Below are 18,549 nucleotides of genomic sequence, written 5' to 3' on the forward strand. Positions count from 1 at the left end.
GCGACAGATGTTTTACCGACCAATATGTATATATAAAAGCGACGGATGGTGGTGTTGCCCACGGGGGAAATTCGGGTCATGTGGAAGAAGCTTCCTACTGCCGTACAGTTTCTACAAGGCTTGTACTATGTCTACGTGTTTGATTTTCATCTTCACATTATATGTGGATTAAACATGTTTTTAAACAAATCTTACTCTGTCGGATCACTCTTCACATTAGTAATTACAGGTTCAAAGCGTTGTTGTTTTGAGTTTAACGAAGAGTTCATTGAACGATAGTCTCGCCATTAATGGGAGTTCCAAACGCAAAGCACGAAACTGCTAATTTTTTTTTTCTCACCATAAGTAATAATTTAGCAATGGTAGACCTTTTTTTTCTGACTTCCAACCTGTTGTTATAACGGAGCTGTGCAGAGGAAAAACTTACACTACGACTTGAAACCAAGTAGTCGGTGTTGTCCAAAAGGATGACCCGACCCAACACTACTCGGAACCACCTTTCCAAAAAGAATGACACCCTGTCATATCCGCCGACGGCCTACAATTCCAGATTCTCCTTTTCCATATTTACCATCCAAGTCATACGTGGAGAAGCACGAGTACGAGTAGAAATATTTTTTTTAGTTATTGGAGTTCATAATTTATATTTTATAATTTAAATTTCATTTAAAATATTTTTGAGTCGAATTTATAAAATTTGAGTTGAATTACATCTAGTCGAATTGTTTAAATTTAGTTTTAAATATTTATAATATTATAGTATTATTTAATTTAAAATATTTTTGATTTCCTATAATCATATACATTGGTAGAGCCGCATGTTAAGTCTGAATTTTCTTTGGCTAGTTACTTACTTTATTGATAGTGTTTGCCCAAAAATTTTATTTGTATCCGTCCCATTCGAAAATTTTGCATTGTTCATATATGTGTTCCTATTCTAAAAAATATTTTTGGATTCGCCATTGACTATGTACAATACATATATATTTCTTCATATGTAGTAGACATATATTATATAAAAGAGAGAAATTATACTCAAATTTAAAAACTAATATACTAATTGTTAAATTTTTTGAATTATTCAAGTTTTATTTTACAATTTAACTCAAATTTAAAATTGTTTAAATCAAATTGAGTAAAAATATTGATCTTTCGAATCAATTCGAGTTTCGTTCATTTGAACAAGGAGCAACGTTGTCTTGAACCTTACTTAACACCTAAAGGGACAGCTTTGTCATTTAACATTCACCAAACCCTTTTTCTTTTTAGCTTTGCTTGTTTGTTAGTTTTCCTCTTAAATAAATACCTAAAAAGATTTTAAGCTACATTTATGTATTTAATGATTTTTCTCATTTCCATATGCTCTTCCCTTTTTAGTTCTCTTTTCCTCTTTTAACAGCCTTCTCAAAAGCACCCATAACCGGCGGAAACAGAGGAGCAAAGAAAGAAAAGTAAAGGATGAGACTTGCGCCTGAGAACGATTGTTCAGAAATGGGTTGAGACAGGCAAAAGAAACAACCCAAGCCTACATAATGAAAACCCAGAAACCATACTTTATTTTTCTCAGTTTGTAGTAAGTTTTTTATTCTATTCTACACTTCCTTTTTGCTGAATTTAACGGCTCTTCGCATTTTTATGAACAAAAATCCCATTTCTTGAGAGGTAATTTAGTTACTGAATCATGCTTTGAGTTCATAAAAGTTTAGTCAGTTTACGGTTTTTATGGAATGTTGTTGACACTTGACAGTGAATCTGCAATTTTCTTAAAAGCATTTTTTTTGTTTGATTGAATAGATTCTATCTTCCAACACGTGTTTTAAAGTATGTGTTGTCTTCATCAGGTAACTTAAGGCAGGTTCGGAGACGACAGTTACCAGTACCAGTTGTTTCGTAACATAAAGTTTTAGACCGTTAGATTATCTCGATAAGGTTATTTTTATGCCGTTCCTGCTTTGATATCTTCATGTTACTATTCATGTTATTAGGTCGTGTGCGTTTCCTTCACGTCAAAGCTGAATTATTTATTTTTCTGTTTGTTGGTGCACCAGGATTTAAGCACAAGGACTGAGAAGTTTCAGTACTTTAACATTTTTTCTCAAAATTAAAAGTGGCTGGATTTTAATCTTCTTAGCTGATCCATCCCCTCAGGACCGTCATCCGTGGTCGGAGGTCGTCAGGAACTGGTGTTGTTGGTGGTATTGAGTACCGAAAGTCATGGAAACTGTGAAGCATTCAGATTCTGTTGGCATGTACTCATGGTGGTGGAACAGTCATATAAGCCCCAAAAATTCAAAATGGCTTCAAGAGAATCTCACAGGTACCTCTTCATTGCTACGAAAATTGGAAATTTCATCCCTTTTTTGCAACTATGCATTTGTTACAGGAAGAAATGATATTATGAACTGTAAACAGTTTGCGTTAATAGTTAATATTAAGTTGAAATGCGTACCGAACTTTCCTTCCGAAGCTTGCTAAGTTGCAAGTTTCTGCATTTAAGCCACGGGGAAGTTTATACTGATGCATATTTACTTTGGTTAATCAGACCAGGAGTGCATTGATTGATGAAACCCTATGAGATTTCTAGTGATGGTATGTGATTGTGTAATGACAGTATTTAAAAAATTTTGATTCGTGAAAATATCTTCTGCTTAACAGATATGGATACTAAAGTCAAGCAAATGATCAAGCTCATTGAAGAGGATGCTGATTCGTTTGCTAGGCGAGCAGAGATGTATTACAAGAAACGTCCAGAGTTAATGAAATTGGTAGAAGAGTTTTATCGAGCATACCGAGCAATGGCTGAAAGATATGATCATGCAACCGGGGTGCTTCGTCAGGCTCATCGGACAATGGCAGAAGCATTTCCAAACCAAGTTCCACTGGTTTTTGCAGACGAATCACCAGGAGGTTCGGCAACAGAGGTTGATCCCCGTTCACCTCTGACTCCACCACCATTATGTGGATTATCGGAGCCTGATGAGTTGCAAAAGGATGCTGTTATGTTTGGTTCTGATGGAGCTACAAACCATGTAAAGTTCACAGAAAGAAGGGCAAGAAAAAGCCTCAAGTTTGATGATACAGAGGAGAAAGACCAAAGTCTGCAAAATAATGGGGGCCCTGATCTAAGTGTTGAAGTCCCTTCTGAGTCCGAACGAGTGAGTAAGGCTGAGGTGGAAATTTCAAACTTGAAGAATGCTCTTGCTAGATTAGAAGTTGAAAAAGAAGCCGGCTTACTTGAGTACCGGCAGAGTTTAGAGAGATTGTCTAATCTAGAGCTAGAAGTCTCTCGTGCACAAGAAGATTCCCAGGGGCTTAATGAACGAGCAAGTCAAGCTGAAGCCGAAGTGCTGACTTTAAAGGATGCCCTCGCTAAATTAGAGGCTGAAAGGGAGGCTAATCTTGATCGATACCGGCAGTGCTTGGAGAAGATAAATAATCTTGAGAACAGTATAACTCATACGCTAAAGGATGCTGGAGAACTGAATGAGCGAGCTGCTAAAGCTGAAATTGAAGTCCAAACCTTAAAGCAGGACCTCACCAAAGTAGAAGCTGAAAAGAAGGACGCTGTTACTCAATACAAGCAGTGCACAGAGACTATTAGCAATCTGGAACAAACATTATCAAATGCTGAAGAAAGAGCCAGGAAGATGACTGAAAGAGCAGAGAAAGCTGAAACTGAACTTGAAACTCTAAAATTAGTGGTTCTCGAGCTGACCAAAGATAAGGAAGCTGCTGCTCTTCAGTACCAGCAGTGCTTAGGGACGATTTCTAGCCTGGAAAACAAACTTGCTTGTGCCCAGGAAGAGGCACAAAAGCTCCACTGTGAGATAGACGACGAGGCTGCAAAGTTAAAAGGTGCTGAAGAGAGATGTAGTCTATTGGAGAGAACCAACCAAAGTCTGCATACTGAATTCGAGTCTTTGGTGCAAAAGATGAGGGATCAAAGTCAAGAGCTAACAGAGAAGCAGAAGGAATTGGGGAGACTTTGGACATCCATACAAGAAGAACGCTTGAGATTTATGGAGGCCGAAACGACATTTCACACTTTGCAGCATTTGCATTCTCAATCTCAGGAAGAACTCAGATCTTTGGCCACCGAGCTTCAGAATAGGGCTCAAAATTTACAGGACATTGAAACACGTAATCATGGTTTAGAGGCTGAACTGCAGAGGGTCAAGGATGAGAACAAAAGCCTGAACGAACTCAATATAAGTTCTGCAATGTCCATCGAGAATATGCAAGAAGAGATCTTAAGCTTAAAGGTGATTATAGCCAAACTTGAAGCAGAAGTTGAACTTAGAGTGGACCAAAGAAATGCTCTTCAGCAAGAAATTTACTGTTTGAAACAGGAACTCAATGACTTCAACAAGAGACACCGGGAAATGACAGGGCAGCTGGAATCTGTTGGCTTAAATCTAGAAAACTTTGCATCATCTGTGATGGAATTGCAGGACGAGAACAGAAAGCTAAACGATGACTGCAAAAGAGAGAGAGATGAAAAGCTGGCCCTACTAGAGAAGTTGGAAATCATGGAGAAATTTATCGGGGAAAATACCCTTTTAGAGAATTCACTCTCAGATATGAATGCTGAGCTAGAAAGTGTTCGGGGGAGAGTAAAGATTTTGGAAGAATATTGTCACTCTCTTTTGGGAGAGAACTCCACCCTCGCCGCAGAGAAGGATGCAGTTATTTCTCAGTTAAAGATTGCAACTGAGAATCTGGAAAAGCTTTCGAAGAAGAATAACTTTCTGGAGAATTCCCTTTTTGATGCAAATGCAAAGCTCGAAGGATTCAGAGTTAAATTAACTAACTTAGAAAATTCATGCCTTTTGTTTGGTGATGAGAAGTCTGGCCTCATAACACAGACAGAAGGTTTGATTTCTCAGTTGATTGTCAGTCAAAAAAAGTTTGAAGATTTAGAAAAAATATATCAGGGCTTAGAAGAAAAATATTTGAGTCTGGAGAAAGAGAGAGAATCAACATTTTCTGAAGTGGAAGAGTTACAAAAGTTGCTAGAGGCTGAAAAGACGGAGCATACTAGCTTTGTGCAGTTGAATGAAACCCACGTAACTGCTATGGAATCTCAAATTCATTTTCTACAAGTGGAAAACATTTGCAGGAAGAAAGAATATGAACAGGAACTGGACAAGGCCATGAGTGCTCAGGTAGAAAATTTTATCTTGAAGAAATGTGCACAAGATCTTGAAGAAAAGAATTTATCCCTATCGCTTGAGTGTAGGAAACTCTTAAGAGCCATCATATTATCAGACAAACTTATCTCTGAACTGGAGCTCGCAAATTCCAAAAAACAGATGGAGATAAAATCCTTATTCGATCAAATTACCATACAAAGGACAGGGCTTTATCAGATGTCAATGACTCTTGAGATTGATGCTACCCATGGTTATTATGATACGAGTAAACAAGACCAATCAGTTCTTGACCGTGTGTATGGAAGATTACGGGAGATGCAAAATTCACTTCTAAACTCTCTGGATGAAAATCAACAATTGTTAATTGAGAATTCGGTTCTTATTGCTTTACTCGGGCAACTGAAATTAGAGGTAGAAAATCTTGCTAAAGAGAAAAATTCACCGCACCAAGAGTTGAACATTCGGTCTGAGGCATTTCTGGAGCTGCAGAAAAGAGCTGAAAAACTTGTGGACATGAATGAAGAACTGAAATTGAAAGTGATGGAGGGAGGACAAAGAGAAGAAGTTTTACAGACTGAAATACAAAGTGTTCGTGAAAAACTGTTAGTCTTGCAAAGGGAATACCAGAGTTCATTGGAGGATAGCCACAGGGTGGTAGATGAGAAAAAGTCTTTGATGAAGGAAGTTTTAGACTTGGGCAAGGAGAAACATAATCTAGAGGAGGGAAACTCTGCTGTCTTTGCTGAAGCAATATCTGAAAGTAACACTTCTCTTATTCTCAAGGATATTATTGCTGATAATTTCGAGGAAATAAAGCATCTCACTGACAATTTGGATAAACTCAAATGTCTCAATAATGATCTTGAGGGAAAACTGAGAATAATGGAGAGAAAGTTTGATGATATGCAAATGGAAAACTCACATCTCAAGGATTCAATGAGAAACTTGGAGAATGAACTGGTGTCAGTTAGATCTGTTGGTGATCAGTTAAATGATGAAGTTTCAAAGGGAAAGGATCTGTTGGGCCAGAAGGCGATTGTGCTTTTGGAAGCAGAACAAATGCTCGGTGAAAGTCAAGAGGAGAGAGCCCAATTGCATGAATTTTTAGAGGATCTTACGACTAAATATGAGGAGGCCATACTGATAGGTGAAGATCAAAAGAAGCAAATTCGCAAACTATCCAGAGATTATGACCATCAAAGTAAGGAAACTGAAAGCATTCGTCGGGCTAATCAGAAACTTGAGGTTGAATTTGCCAAATTGAATGAGGAACTTGAAGAAAGGAAACATAGGGAGGACAGTTTTAGTGTTGAACTACAAAAGAGAAGAAATGAGGTTGAACTTTGGGAAAGTAAAGCTGCCGCATTGTCTGGTGAGCTACAGATTTCTACTGTCCATGCAGCATTGCTTGAAGAGACGGCTAATGAGCTTATCAAGGAGTGTGAAGTCCTTGGAAGTAAAAGTCGCTCCAAAGCTATGGAGTTAGAAGAGCTGGAAAGAAGTGCTAGAATCTTGAAACGTGAGAATGAAGAATTTAAAGTTCAGTTGGCAGCATATGTTCCAGCTGTTGTTTCTCTCATGGACAGTGTCACATCATTGGGGAGTCGAACTCGCTTGTCTCCTAAATTTCCCGCAGATCATAATGATGGAGTAATGGTAATGTCTATTCGTTTGCTTACAAGTGACTTAATGTCTGCATTTTAAATTTTAATAAACCAAATCAATGCGGCCTTCATACTATTTGGTTGAATATAAAACTTCTGTTCTAACCCAACCACATATATCTTTTACCTGAATGAGCATCTACTGGTTTATTTGCACAAGCAATTGATATTTTGCTGCATCCAGTTCCCGAGTTTGCACCCATATACATTTACTAGCCTGATCTTCTGCACAAATTTTGTTTCAATGAGAAATATATTTTATTAATTTTGTTGAATTAATACCAGCTCAATCGTTTCTATGTCCTTAAGAGCCATGTTTGCCATTACTGTATGGTAAATTTTATGCGCTTTTGCTACTTGTTTTCTTCATATCTTTGTTAATGGACAATGTAGTTTCTGGTTTTGTTTAATTTCTGCAAGGCCTAGATATTGCATATAGTATTACCAAGATGTTTTACAATACTAAAAGCGCATTAGACATTTGTCAAAGTATGAGGTAGTTCTGTTTAGTTCTTAATAGGCCGGGTATAAATGGGGCCTTTTCAGCTAATTATCATTTATTTTGACAATGCAATGGATATTAGATGGTTATCACGTGTGATTCTTTGACTGACAGTTCTCTTGTTTTGAAGGATGCTGATTTGGCTACTGAATCGCATGCTGAAAATTATCAACGAACAGGTGAAGGCCAAATTGCATCAGTTGAAGATGGTTTTCCCGACTTGCAGGGTATCCATAAGAGAGTTAAATCTATTGAAAGTGCAGTGGTGGAAATGCAAAAGCAAGCATCAATCGAAAACTTAACTCTCAATTCCAAACTAGAGACTGCCATGAGACAGATTGAAGAGTTAAGATTTGGAAGCAGCTCACGTCGTGAACAAGTTAGAGCGAAGAGGCACGTGAATGCTAGACAAGATGGGGGGAAACTTGGCCATGGACTTGGTAACAATGTCAAAGCTCAGAGACCAGCATCTGAAATTTCTGAGGGCAGTGAAATGATGATGAAAGATATTCTGCTTGATCAAACATCCGAGTGCTCATCCGATGGGTTAAGCAGGAGAGAAACTGCAGAGCTTGATAATCAGATGCTTGAGTTGTGGGAAACCACTGACCGTGATGGTAACATTGCCTTGAAAGTCGGCAAGTCCCAGAAGATGGTCGCCGCTTCAACTGGCAATCAACGGATTGGTACAGCAAAGGCGCGCAGGGGCAAAAATCTCTCTACAGAATCAATTGTGAAGGAGTTGGGTGTTGATAAAGAGAGCTCTAAGAGATTTACAGAGCCTTATCAAGAAGGAAGCAAGAGGAAGATTTTAGAAAGACTCGAATCGGACGCTCAAAAGTTGGGTAACCTTCAAATAACTGTGCAGGATCTTAAGAGGAAGGTGGAGATAACTGAAACGGGAAAAACGGGGAAAGGAATTGAATATGGTACAGTTAAACAGCAGCTAGAAGAATCTGAGGAAACCATCATTCAACTATTCGATGTCAATCGCAAACTGGTGACACATGTTGAAGACCGCTCTTGGTCACTTGATAGGAAGCCTGCGTTAGAATCAGATGAGAGTAGTTCTTTTAGGAGACGAAGAGTAGCAGAACAAGCTCGAAGAGGGTCCGAGAAGATAGCGCGGTTGCAATTGGAGGTGCAGAAAATCCAGTTTCTCTTACTGAAACTTGATGCAAAAGAAAGCAAAGGACCAACCAGAATCATGGAGCGTAAAACAAGAGTTTTATTACGGGACTATCTTTATGGTGGTGTAAGAAAGAGCCAGAACCAGAAGAAGAAGAAGAAGAAACCCTTTTGTGCATGCGCGGAACCCCCAACGAAAGGAGATTGAGGCAGTGATCGATCAGTGTAGTTTTCAGTACTGAGACTTTAGTTGTACTGGCTATAGATCTGCCCTCCTAAGTTTTGTGCTTCACATATTTATATCCTCTTAGAGGTTATCTTCTTCCGTAGTTTAGAGATCCAGCCGTATATTTCAGGCACCATCGAATCATAACAAAGTGTACTTTTGTAGCCTAAAACTTCCCTTCTCTATAGGTTTAACTTGGCCTAAATATGGATTTAAATGGAAATTATTTTGTTCTAGCTCACATAATTGTTGTTTCGCATTGCTTAATCTTTCATATTCACATTTTTCTGCATTCTGTCTACAGCTGGTTTAAGTATTTATCAGCATAAACAGATAGGTACAGGGACTACCCTTAGCATTTATCCTTGTAATGCTGTAAAGATTTTTCTTTGACTAAGTTGAAATACTCATTTCTTTTTTCCTTGTTAAATTGCTACCACGGATTTCATCGTACAATTTGCAAATTGTTAAAAAGAGAAAAAATAACCTCATGCATCTAAGCTTTTTAATTTGGTAAATGTCCTGTTGATTCAGCAATGCCTAAACACGCTATGCACCCTGATTCTCAGTTGCATAAAGATTACTAGTTAACTTAGACAATGTTCCATGGCAGCGATTCCGCTGGTTTGCACGTATGAAGCTTGTAATTGCAGGCTTCAACAGCTTCTCCTACTGTCAAATATACCCATTCTTGACCTATTTTTTCCAGGAACTTGGACTTGTTGAGTTTCTTCATCACTTCGGCTCCAGGGTTGGCCAATACAAGCTAAAATAACAATATTATATATACGCACACAAAAATCAGAATATGTTTTCCAGTGACAATACATTCAACGTAGTATTGTACCAAAAAAAAACACCTTAATCTCCCTTCTGTCAGTAGTTTGCTTGATCTCTTCAAGCATGGTTATTCCACTGGTGTCAATGCTACCAACAGCTGTGAAACAAAATAGATGTAATTCTTGTCATTAAATTGACTGTTGCTCAAGGTCATTTTGTTGTAGTGATCACTCACCGGTCATATCGAGTATGACATACTGTAAGCTGGTATTTCCTGTTGATTTCAGCTTGTCTTCCTTGTCATCGATCCATCGTATTATCCTGATAAGATCATACATGAGTTCGATCCGATCCGATCCGATCCTATCTAGTTGTCTGATAATTAAGCAATGCAATTCTAGTACCTTTCTCTTAAGTAACTTGAGTTGGCGAAGTAAATTGGAGCATCTATCTTGAGTATGAGAACACCATGAACATTGTTTGCATTCGGATATTGCTCAACGTTTCTATAGATGGTTGAATTCGGAAGGTTTCCCAGAATAAAAGTCCTCGGCCTTGCAACAAACAGCAGCAATCTCAGCACAGAAACCGCAACCTGCATTTCATACAAAAAGCATTCATTGGGCAGAGGGTGAAATGAACAATGTTATTTAAGCCGTACTTGGTTGATATTTTTGTGATCGTACCGCTACAACTAAGCCGACCTCGACGCTCGCAAAAACGACGCCGATATACGCAGCCATACACACGACGAAATCGAATTTATCGACGTTCCAAAGATGAATGGCGGCATCGTAATTGATGAGGCCAAGCATTGCGGAAACTATGATGGCGGACAACACTACGAGGGGAGTGTAGTGGAACAACGGTGTTAGGAACAGCAACGTGAACATAACCGCAGTGGCCATGATAACGTTGGACATTGCCGTTTTGCATCCGGCATTGAAGTTAACAGCTGATCGTGAAAATGGCCCTGAAATATACATATCAACAACAACGGTGACGCTGCGATTAACAAATCGAATCGATTAACTGTCATCACCTGGATAAAAGAAAAAAAGACTTGACAACTTACCAGTTGTGAGATAGCAAGAAAAGCAAGAACCAACAAGATTCATGGAACCAATGGCTATCATTTCTTTGTTTCCATCGATATTGTAGTGCTTGAACATCGCGAAGCTTCTCCCCACTGCTATTCCTTCCTGTGTGTATTCACAACGACCAACAATTTGAATCATTCTATATTTTGTCATTTTCCCTTGAAGTGAAATAAATCAAAAGGAACATAAATGGCCCCATGCTATTATTTCTTTGTCCTTGGTTATTGCTGTCATTTTCTTTTGGTCAAATGATAGGGACTAAATTTGAAACTCTGTCAAAGTACAGTGACTAATTTAAAGAGAGAAAATTTGAAGGCAGCTTACGGCAAGAGCAATAATCCCAGTGACAATGCCAGTTTTGAGAGCCGTGGCCATATACGGCGTCGTAAAGACCAAATCCCCAAAAGATAGTGGATTCAACCCTTTCTTCAGGTTTCCTATCTGCCGTTGTCACACCAACAAAATTTCCATAGGTCACAAACTCTTTCTTCTTGTTTCATCAGATATGACATAAATAATGCTAAAAATTAAGAAAATAAAAAAATATTAAAAGTTAAAATAAAATAAACTAATTTAATTCAATATAAAAATCTAAAAATAAAAATATATTTTTTTATTTTGAAGGCTAAAAATATCATTACACACATCAAGACTTATCTAATAGGCCAACGGGGTGCAGTGGAATATTATTGGTGGGGGGACACACCGAACAATTATTAGCTTTGGACAAAGCTTTGACAAGTTACATAAAAATGTAGAATATGTCACTTTTTTAACATTTTAGGATCTTAGTCTAACTCTATATGACTGTTATTTTTCGAAATATATATATAGATATATATAGATATATATATATTTTGTTTTTATATATTATATATTTTGTTTTAACCAAACATCATTTGACTTATAGGTCTAAACTCCTGGTTAAATTATGATCTCAGTCCTTTTATTACGCTCAAGTTTGAGATTTTGGTATTATATATTAATTTTACATGATTTGACCTAGTTTCTTTTATAATGGTATTAATTAAGTCAAATATTTAATACCGTTAATCATTTAAGTTGAAATAGTGACACTGTTTTTTCTTAAAAATATATTTAACTATCACACTAACCTGATTTTTTGTTATGTTAAAATTGTCTTATTATAAGAAATTCACGTCGATATTTTATCAGAATATTATGTATTCAAACTAACTAATGACACAATAAAGATAGATAACTAAATTATGTTAAATTAAACTATATAGACTAAATTCTAAATTGAAGCATTATGAAGGGACCAAAACAAATTTGAACTTGGATAGACTAAATTCTAAATTGAAGCATTATGAAGGGACCAAACCAAAATTTGAACTTGGTTTTTTATTCATGCTCACAATTTGAACGCCGTGTTTCTCTGCATGTGTAAGATAAACGAGGAGACTTCCAAGGATGACTGATGTCAAGGCGTCATTGCTGATATCCAAAAGAACTTGGGTCGTCTCTTGCTCTGTTCATATCCAATAAATCAATTATGCAAATAATATACTTAAAAAAGCAATCCCTTTTTTAACTCAAATTTCCAATTTAAGTCCTTCCCGATTTGTAAAACTGACGCCAATCAACCTCTTTTGCCAAATATATTATATGCAGTGGGGAGCATGTTCTGAGGTTAATTCAGTATTTGTGAAGCACATGTTTACATAAAAAGGGTTTTTTTTTAATGAAGATTAGATTAAATTAATGGTTAGATCAACGTACGAAATGTTTGGTGACGAGGAGGAAGAAAAGGAAACCAACGCCCAAAACACCACTCTCCCATCTCCACTGTCAGACAATGTAAGTGGCCCGTGAATAACAGCAAGAATACAAGTACATCACATGTAACGTAGTACATATTTCAAGTAATGGAAAACTACTGCTCAGCGCCCATGGTAAAAATATTTGATGTAGCTTTTAATTTCATTAATGATCAAGTTTTAACGTTTGATAATCTATAAAAGGAAAGTGAGATGAAATGAAGAAGATAACCTCGTGAGTTTGGGAGAAGACAGAGTGCAAACCGAGAAAATGTCGGTAGATTTAGTGAAGTGTTCGAGTCCCAGAATTCCCTTCAGCTGTTGCAGTATAACAACAGTGGCTGCCCCTGACAAGAACCCTACTATCGTCGCGTGTGAAAGAAATCCACAATAAACCCTAGCCTGCATAAACAATAACAACAAAGTAAACTAATTTACCCGTATAAATGGTATATTAATGTTAGGGTGATGAAGAATTTTCGATTGCTATAAAGTGCAAACACATTTCCTGTCAGACAGCAACAAAGGACAAGAATTCCAGCAACTAGAAGACAAAGTACAACTTATTCTGTCTTCTTTTTAGCCTCAATTTAACTCCGTATTAACCAAAAGTTTTACGTCTATTTCTTGTTTGTAAAGAACTAATTTACCGTAAAAGGCCTAATGAAGCTTGCAGAAGTCCAGCAAAAAAAGTTGCAGTGAAAGCAAGTTGAAGATAAAGCGTGGGATGCTCAGCAGCATTCACTTCGTTTCCCAACATAGAAGCAGTGAGGAGCGATGCGACAGCAACAGTCCCTACTGCTAAATCTCTAGAGCTCCCCATCATAGCATAAACCAGCGGTGGAATAAAACTTGAATCTTCATTTCAACCCAAAAGAGAGAACTTAATCAGTACCCTTCAACAACAACAACAAAAGAGTTGATCTAATCAAGTTACTGTTAGTATTACTTACAGAGGCCGAGAACGGTGGCAAATTAGCAAGCTTAGCATAGCTTATACCCTGAGGGATAGCAAGGCTGGCGATGGTTATCCCAGAAATGAGATCAGATTTCAAGAACTTTAAGCTGTAACGAGGAGCCCATTCGAGAATGGGGAACAAATATTGCAGGCCGAGTATAAGTTTCTTCGAGGGCGTTTTGTTCTTGAATTGTCTAAGAGGGTCTTCCGGGAAAAACGTCTCCTTCAGAGAGTTCTTGAAAGACATGAAAAATGGCTGTGCCGGAGGAATCGCCACTCGATGAGCGCATTGTTGCTGATGGTCGCTCGTCGGAGGGCACAGAAAATCAGCGTTTCCCATTATGCAATCGTGTGTGTGTTTTCTGCCAGTGATGAAGAAGAATGATGAACTTGGCCTGGTTTTTATAGGGAGGGAAATGATGTAAGAGATTGTTTTTGACTCAGTTTAGTGGGCAAAGGGACCCGCATGAATTTCTGTTTATTCATTGTTGTAGTAAATTCCTTGGTTGCACGCATCGTGCAGATTTTGTTGTTTTAAGAACCGGGGAGTTCTCCTTTAATCACAGAGACAGGAGAGGCAAAATCCTGGAAGTTTACGTCTTTTATTTTTTATTTCTTTCAAATTCTACTATAATACAAGGACGACTATCTTTAGTGGATTACGTGGCACAATATGCAACGTGTTCGATTTTCATTGGGTGACCAAAGAATGATCCCTTGATAGACACGTTGCACAGGGCAGTGAGTTTTGGTTAGTCTTTTCAAATTCTACTTTAGAGGTCGACTACGTTTTGGTGGGTCATTATGCAACGTGTTAGACTCCAATTGGATGACACGTTACAAAGGGCAGTTAATTTTATGGTTGTTGAGTTTCAAGTTAAGTTACCTGACGGTTCAAATTGATCATAAATTTATAGTACAGTAACCCGAACCTAAGTTTTATTTAAGGCACGACTGTTACATCGTTTGGTTAAGATATTATCAGCTGAAAGCCTGAAAACCTAACGGTGTGCATATAAAACAAAAACAAAAAAGAACTAACAGTATACCTAAATTAGGTTCTTACTTGAGGGAAGTATATGAAAGTGTTTTGGCCGTAATGTAAGTGTATAAATTCTATAGGACACTTTTTCATCAACTATAAAACAATTTATAAAATAATTATTTAGTAAAATTAATTATACATGTAGAGACACCAGTTGATCGAGTATGTAACATAAATTAACCAACAAATTTTAGTTGCCTTTAAGAAAAATATTTATTTCTAATATATATAAAAAATAAACTATCAAAATAATAATAATAATTTGATTAAGATAGGCTAAAAAACCTAACAGTACGTGTATTTAAATAATAATTTGGTATTTCTAACTTGTTTTTCCCCCAGCAAAGTAGAAGGAATTCTATTTAGTCTAAATAGAACATGAAGTTGGCCAGATAAGCCAACAACATAAAAAGTTCAAAAGCATAACGCAAGTGTATTCTTAGAGAACAAAAAAAAAGAAAAAAATAATTAACTAACTGATATCAATGGTTAAAAGATTTGTTGTTATTTCTTAAGGTTTCAGATTTAAGTATCGCGTATATAGGGTATAAATTTTTATTGTCAAAGAGTTTAAGGTATTTAAACAGATATTACTTTGTATTTACCCTAATTTATTTATAAAAAAACTAACAGAATAAAAACGTAGCAATACTATGCGCACCTATAAGCACTATGCTTTAAACATTTTTCAATTTGCATCTCATATTTAATAAATTAATTAATTAAATTATTAAGTTTTCGTGCTACATATTTGAAATAAAATATTTAATTTATTCAGTTAATTGATCGAGTTTGATGGGAAAAAATTATAATGACCATTGACCACGGACATAAACTTAGATTGTACGCCCGTAACAAGACCACTTGAGATTCGGATTCCTCAACCAACCATGACTTGCCTAACCAACCGGCTTGAATGAAAACTTCCAAAGCCAACCTGATAACCAAGATTTTGGCATGGTCAGATTCAATTGCTAATACGGGACCAAAAGTAATGCCCAAATCTCGCCACAATGATCCCTCGTGTCCTCCTTGAAAGCTCCATCAACATTGGTGGTTTCAACACCCACTGTATCAGCCATCGATTGTCCCTTACCAAACACACGCTGAGCCACCAAATATTCTCCCAAGTTTCTAGATCGTCATGAGCAGCTTTGATCCATAGATTAGCTCCTCCAGGGTCATTATTTTGCTCAACGATACTGTGAAAACTGGAAAAGCTGTCTTGTAATGTCACATGAATATAACATCAGGGGAAACGAAAAGAGTTCCCGTGCAAGTGAGACCATCACGGGACTCAAAAGCTCTTTCCTTAAAGACAAAAAACCAGGGAGATTACCATAATCAATTCTCTAAACTAAACTCCACTTTAATCCTACTTAATTAATTTGCGATTAAATTGATTAAACGAACCCTTTTATCTTTCCTATGTGTCATATTTATCGTGTTCTTTGTTTTTATATGATCATGAAAAGACGAATTTTATTGAAGAAATTTGTGGATAAAATTAAACAAACCCTTTTACTTTCCTGTATGTCATATATATTTTCAATCATAGTGGTATCTTGATCTGTATGTATATTTCACATTGAATTTATTGAAAAAGCCAGATTTATACTAGTTGGCCTTAGCGATACCGATCGGGTCGAATCTTGAGATCAACATAGAGTGCGGTAGTACCCTTTACTTTTAGGATCCGTGGTGTTGAGTAAACATGGATTGAAATTATTTAAAAAATAATTATAATCTACAGATGTGTTAATATGTAATCGTAAACCAACATAAAAGACATTTTAATTAAAAAAAATCTCCAATTCAGATGCGAAGAGAGAAGCGTTGTTCCATTTCACTTTTTAGTTTAAAAATAGTCGTAAAAAAGTTGAGCAATCCAGCTAGCACCAAATCACCATTGTTGACCAATGAAAACTAAGCAGAAATCCCCAAGTTGCAGGCAATCTTATTGTTATTTTACCATAGTGGGTGCTGCTAGTGAATCCACTAAACGAGTAAAGGGCGCCAACATGTACATAATTGGGTACATAACCTTAAAAAAATACTGGTGGATTCATGTTTCCTCGTGCTTGTGCTTGTGGGTGCGGAGTTGTGGGGGAAAAGGGAGGCTGAACGTTACCTTCTCACATGAGAAGAGAAGATCTTTGTACAATCTTATATTTAAGTTCCCTCTCGCAATCATAAAATCTTAAATGCCTTTCACCGTTCAACTTAGGGATATCCGATGAGTTTTTATCCAATCCGATTCGGTCGGATTGTTTTTTTTAAAAATTTATTTAAGTTAGCGGAGTCATATTCTTTTTAAGGGTAAGGTTAGATCGAGTTCAAGTCTAGTGTAAAAAAATTGAACCCAACATAATATTATAATGATCTTATATATATCAAGAGATAATTGTAATAATACCTTTTATATTTTAATTTCGTTTTCGATTATATCCTTATTTACCTAATAAAAATGAATTATTTATGCCATATCATGTGCAGGTTTTAATAAAAAATTAGATCGTATTTTATTTCAAGTAGAACTCTCTTAAGCTTGGGTCGAGAGAATAATTTAATTTTCAGATTACATTTGGGTGAGCCAAAATATTCTCTCTTTATTAGCTAATTAACCATTTTCAGTTCAACTTCGTGATTTGAACTTAAAATTTTTACATAATCCAACTAACATAATTTTTTATAATATTAATTATTAATATTACATCCCTCTATGACAAAGTTTGGTTGATCGAATCCCATTAGATTCGACGAGAGATCATTACATATCATATATGTTAACCTACAAGCTCATGGCCATTAATCCAATCATGAGACATTGGAATTTATCCGTAACCACAATTCCTACACAAACATATGTGATGTGATGTGTGTGTGGTAGCATTACATATATCATATATGTTTAACACTGCAGTGATGTGCTGTATGAATCTCAGAGTTGCGGTGTGGCCTTGTGGGGGGAGCTTGGCCTCCTCCAATCTCATAGCAACCGAGGTTTCTGAAGGCAGCAGAGGCCACAAGTTTGATGGCCCACGTATAACCTTTGGTTACACTGACCAATGGTCTGCTTGGAACCGAACAGAATCTTCTTGTTGGGGCGTGGTTACTGTTGAGAATCGGGACAGTTTACACTATTTAGTTGACATGTCGACCAAATAATTGAGCTAACAGTATTAGCAGCATCATAATACACGGGAAGACTGTTATTAGCATCATAATCTTTTAATTATTGAGCATAGGTAAAAACTAATAGGGAGATACACTAACATTTCTAGCCAACTTTATGTAATTGTAAGTTGTTAAAGAACTTCACGAGATATCATCTCAATAATTGGTTTTCTGCTATAAAGAAACAATGCCATATATCAAGTATATTTTTTTACCCAAAAAATCAAGTATATCTCATAATTTCAGACAAAATATGCTGTTATCTTGTAAGAGTATCAAAATACCGGATCTGGAAATGATTGGGATTTTGGGCCTGGGCCTGTATCTTGACCCTAAAGGCCTCTTTTGAGGGACAAAGATCTAGCATGTTACGCGCTGATATGTTTTGCCCTTAACCCGCGGCTTCTTCTTTCGCGGGGACAAATTGAATTGAAAAAGATGGAAGGATCGGGCATTTTGCGGCTCTACGAAATTGAGTACTCGGATCTCATGCTTCTATCATCATCGTCCTCATCGTGTTCACATTATCAGGAGAAAATCATAATGGAAACCTGGGCCCGTTGGGTCCGGGTCTCCTTTCTGTTACAAACGTCCCCGACGCTTCGATTCTCCGACGAAAGTTACTCCCTCTTGCTCGCAAGCTGGCTCTCCTTAGCCGCGAAGACCGCCAACGTATACTCAGAGTAATTTCCACAAACATTTTATTCCCTGTCCTATTTTTAGCTGTAATTTGCTTCAATTTTCTTCTTCTTTATTATGTGCTTTTATATTTTTTTTGAAACTAGACATAGAGTTTTAAGTTATAGCGGTATTCTAGCTCTCAAACTCCAAAAGGAAGGAAAAAGAGAGAGGTCTTATTATTGATACAGATTGTAGTAGAACCAAAGGACAAGCCGCAGCCACCAAAATCCGGTATAATAGCATTTTAGATCATTTTTTAGTTTAAATGTTAGTAAAGTAATGTCTCCCCTATTTTTAGATTTAAATATTTATTAGATCCTTATTTTTTTATGTAAAGTAATTTGGCTGCTCCAA

The 18,549-nt window shown here is 36.8% G+C and overlaps 1 protein-coding gene and 1 pseudogene across 2 annotated transcripts; one reads left to right on the forward strand and one right to left on the reverse strand.

Annotated features, from left to right (window-relative positions):
- Positions 1 to 1,337: 1,337 nt before the first annotated feature.
- LOC120173625 (protein NETWORKED 1D-like) lies at positions 1,338 to 8,914 on the forward strand. 2 transcript variants are annotated; one of them, XM_039180722.1, is made up of 4 exons: positions 1,338 to 1,573; positions 1,842 to 2,317; positions 2,656 to 6,809; positions 7,450 to 8,914. In XM_039180722.1, the coding sequence occupies exons 2-4, from the start codon at positions 2,215 to 2,217 to the stop codon at positions 8,653 to 8,655; spliced, it is 5,463 nt and encodes a 1,820-aa protein (XP_039036653.1). In that variant the 5' UTR covers positions 1,338 to 1,573; positions 1,842 to 2,214; the 3' UTR covers positions 8,656 to 8,914. The 2 variants fall into 2 exon arrangements, with proteins under 2 accessions (XP_039036653.1, XP_039036654.1); XM_039180723.1 differs by having other exon boundaries at positions 1,338 to 2,317; positions 2,656 to 6,803.
- Positions 8,915 to 9,143: 229 nt separating this feature from the next.
- On the reverse strand, positions 9,144 to 13,649 carry LOC120173628 (annotated as a pseudogene).
- Between the last annotated feature and the right edge of the window lie 4,900 nt (positions 13,650 to 18,549).

The sequence above is a fragment of the Hibiscus syriacus genome, unplaced genomic scaffold (genome assembly GCF_006381635.1).
Source record: "Hibiscus syriacus cultivar Baekdansim isolate YM2019G1 unplaced genomic scaffold, ASM638163v2 tig00111983_pilon, whole genome shotgun sequence".
NCBI classification, from domain to species: Eukaryota; Viridiplantae; Streptophyta; class Magnoliopsida; order Malvales; family Malvaceae; genus Hibiscus; species Hibiscus syriacus.

Coding starts and splice junctions, on each gene's coding strand:
- LOC120173625 (XM_039180722.1), top strand. CDS start 2,215: ATGGAAACTGTGAAGCATTCAGATTCTGTTGGCATGTACTCATGGTGG. Junction 2,318..2,655: donor GCTTCAAGAGAATCTCACAG/GTACCTCTTCAT, acceptor TCTGCTTAACAG/ATATGGATACTAAAGTCAAG. Junction 6,810..7,449: donor ATCATAATGATGGAGTAATG/GTAATGTCTATT, acceptor CTTGTTTTGAAG/GATGCTGATTTGGCTACTGA.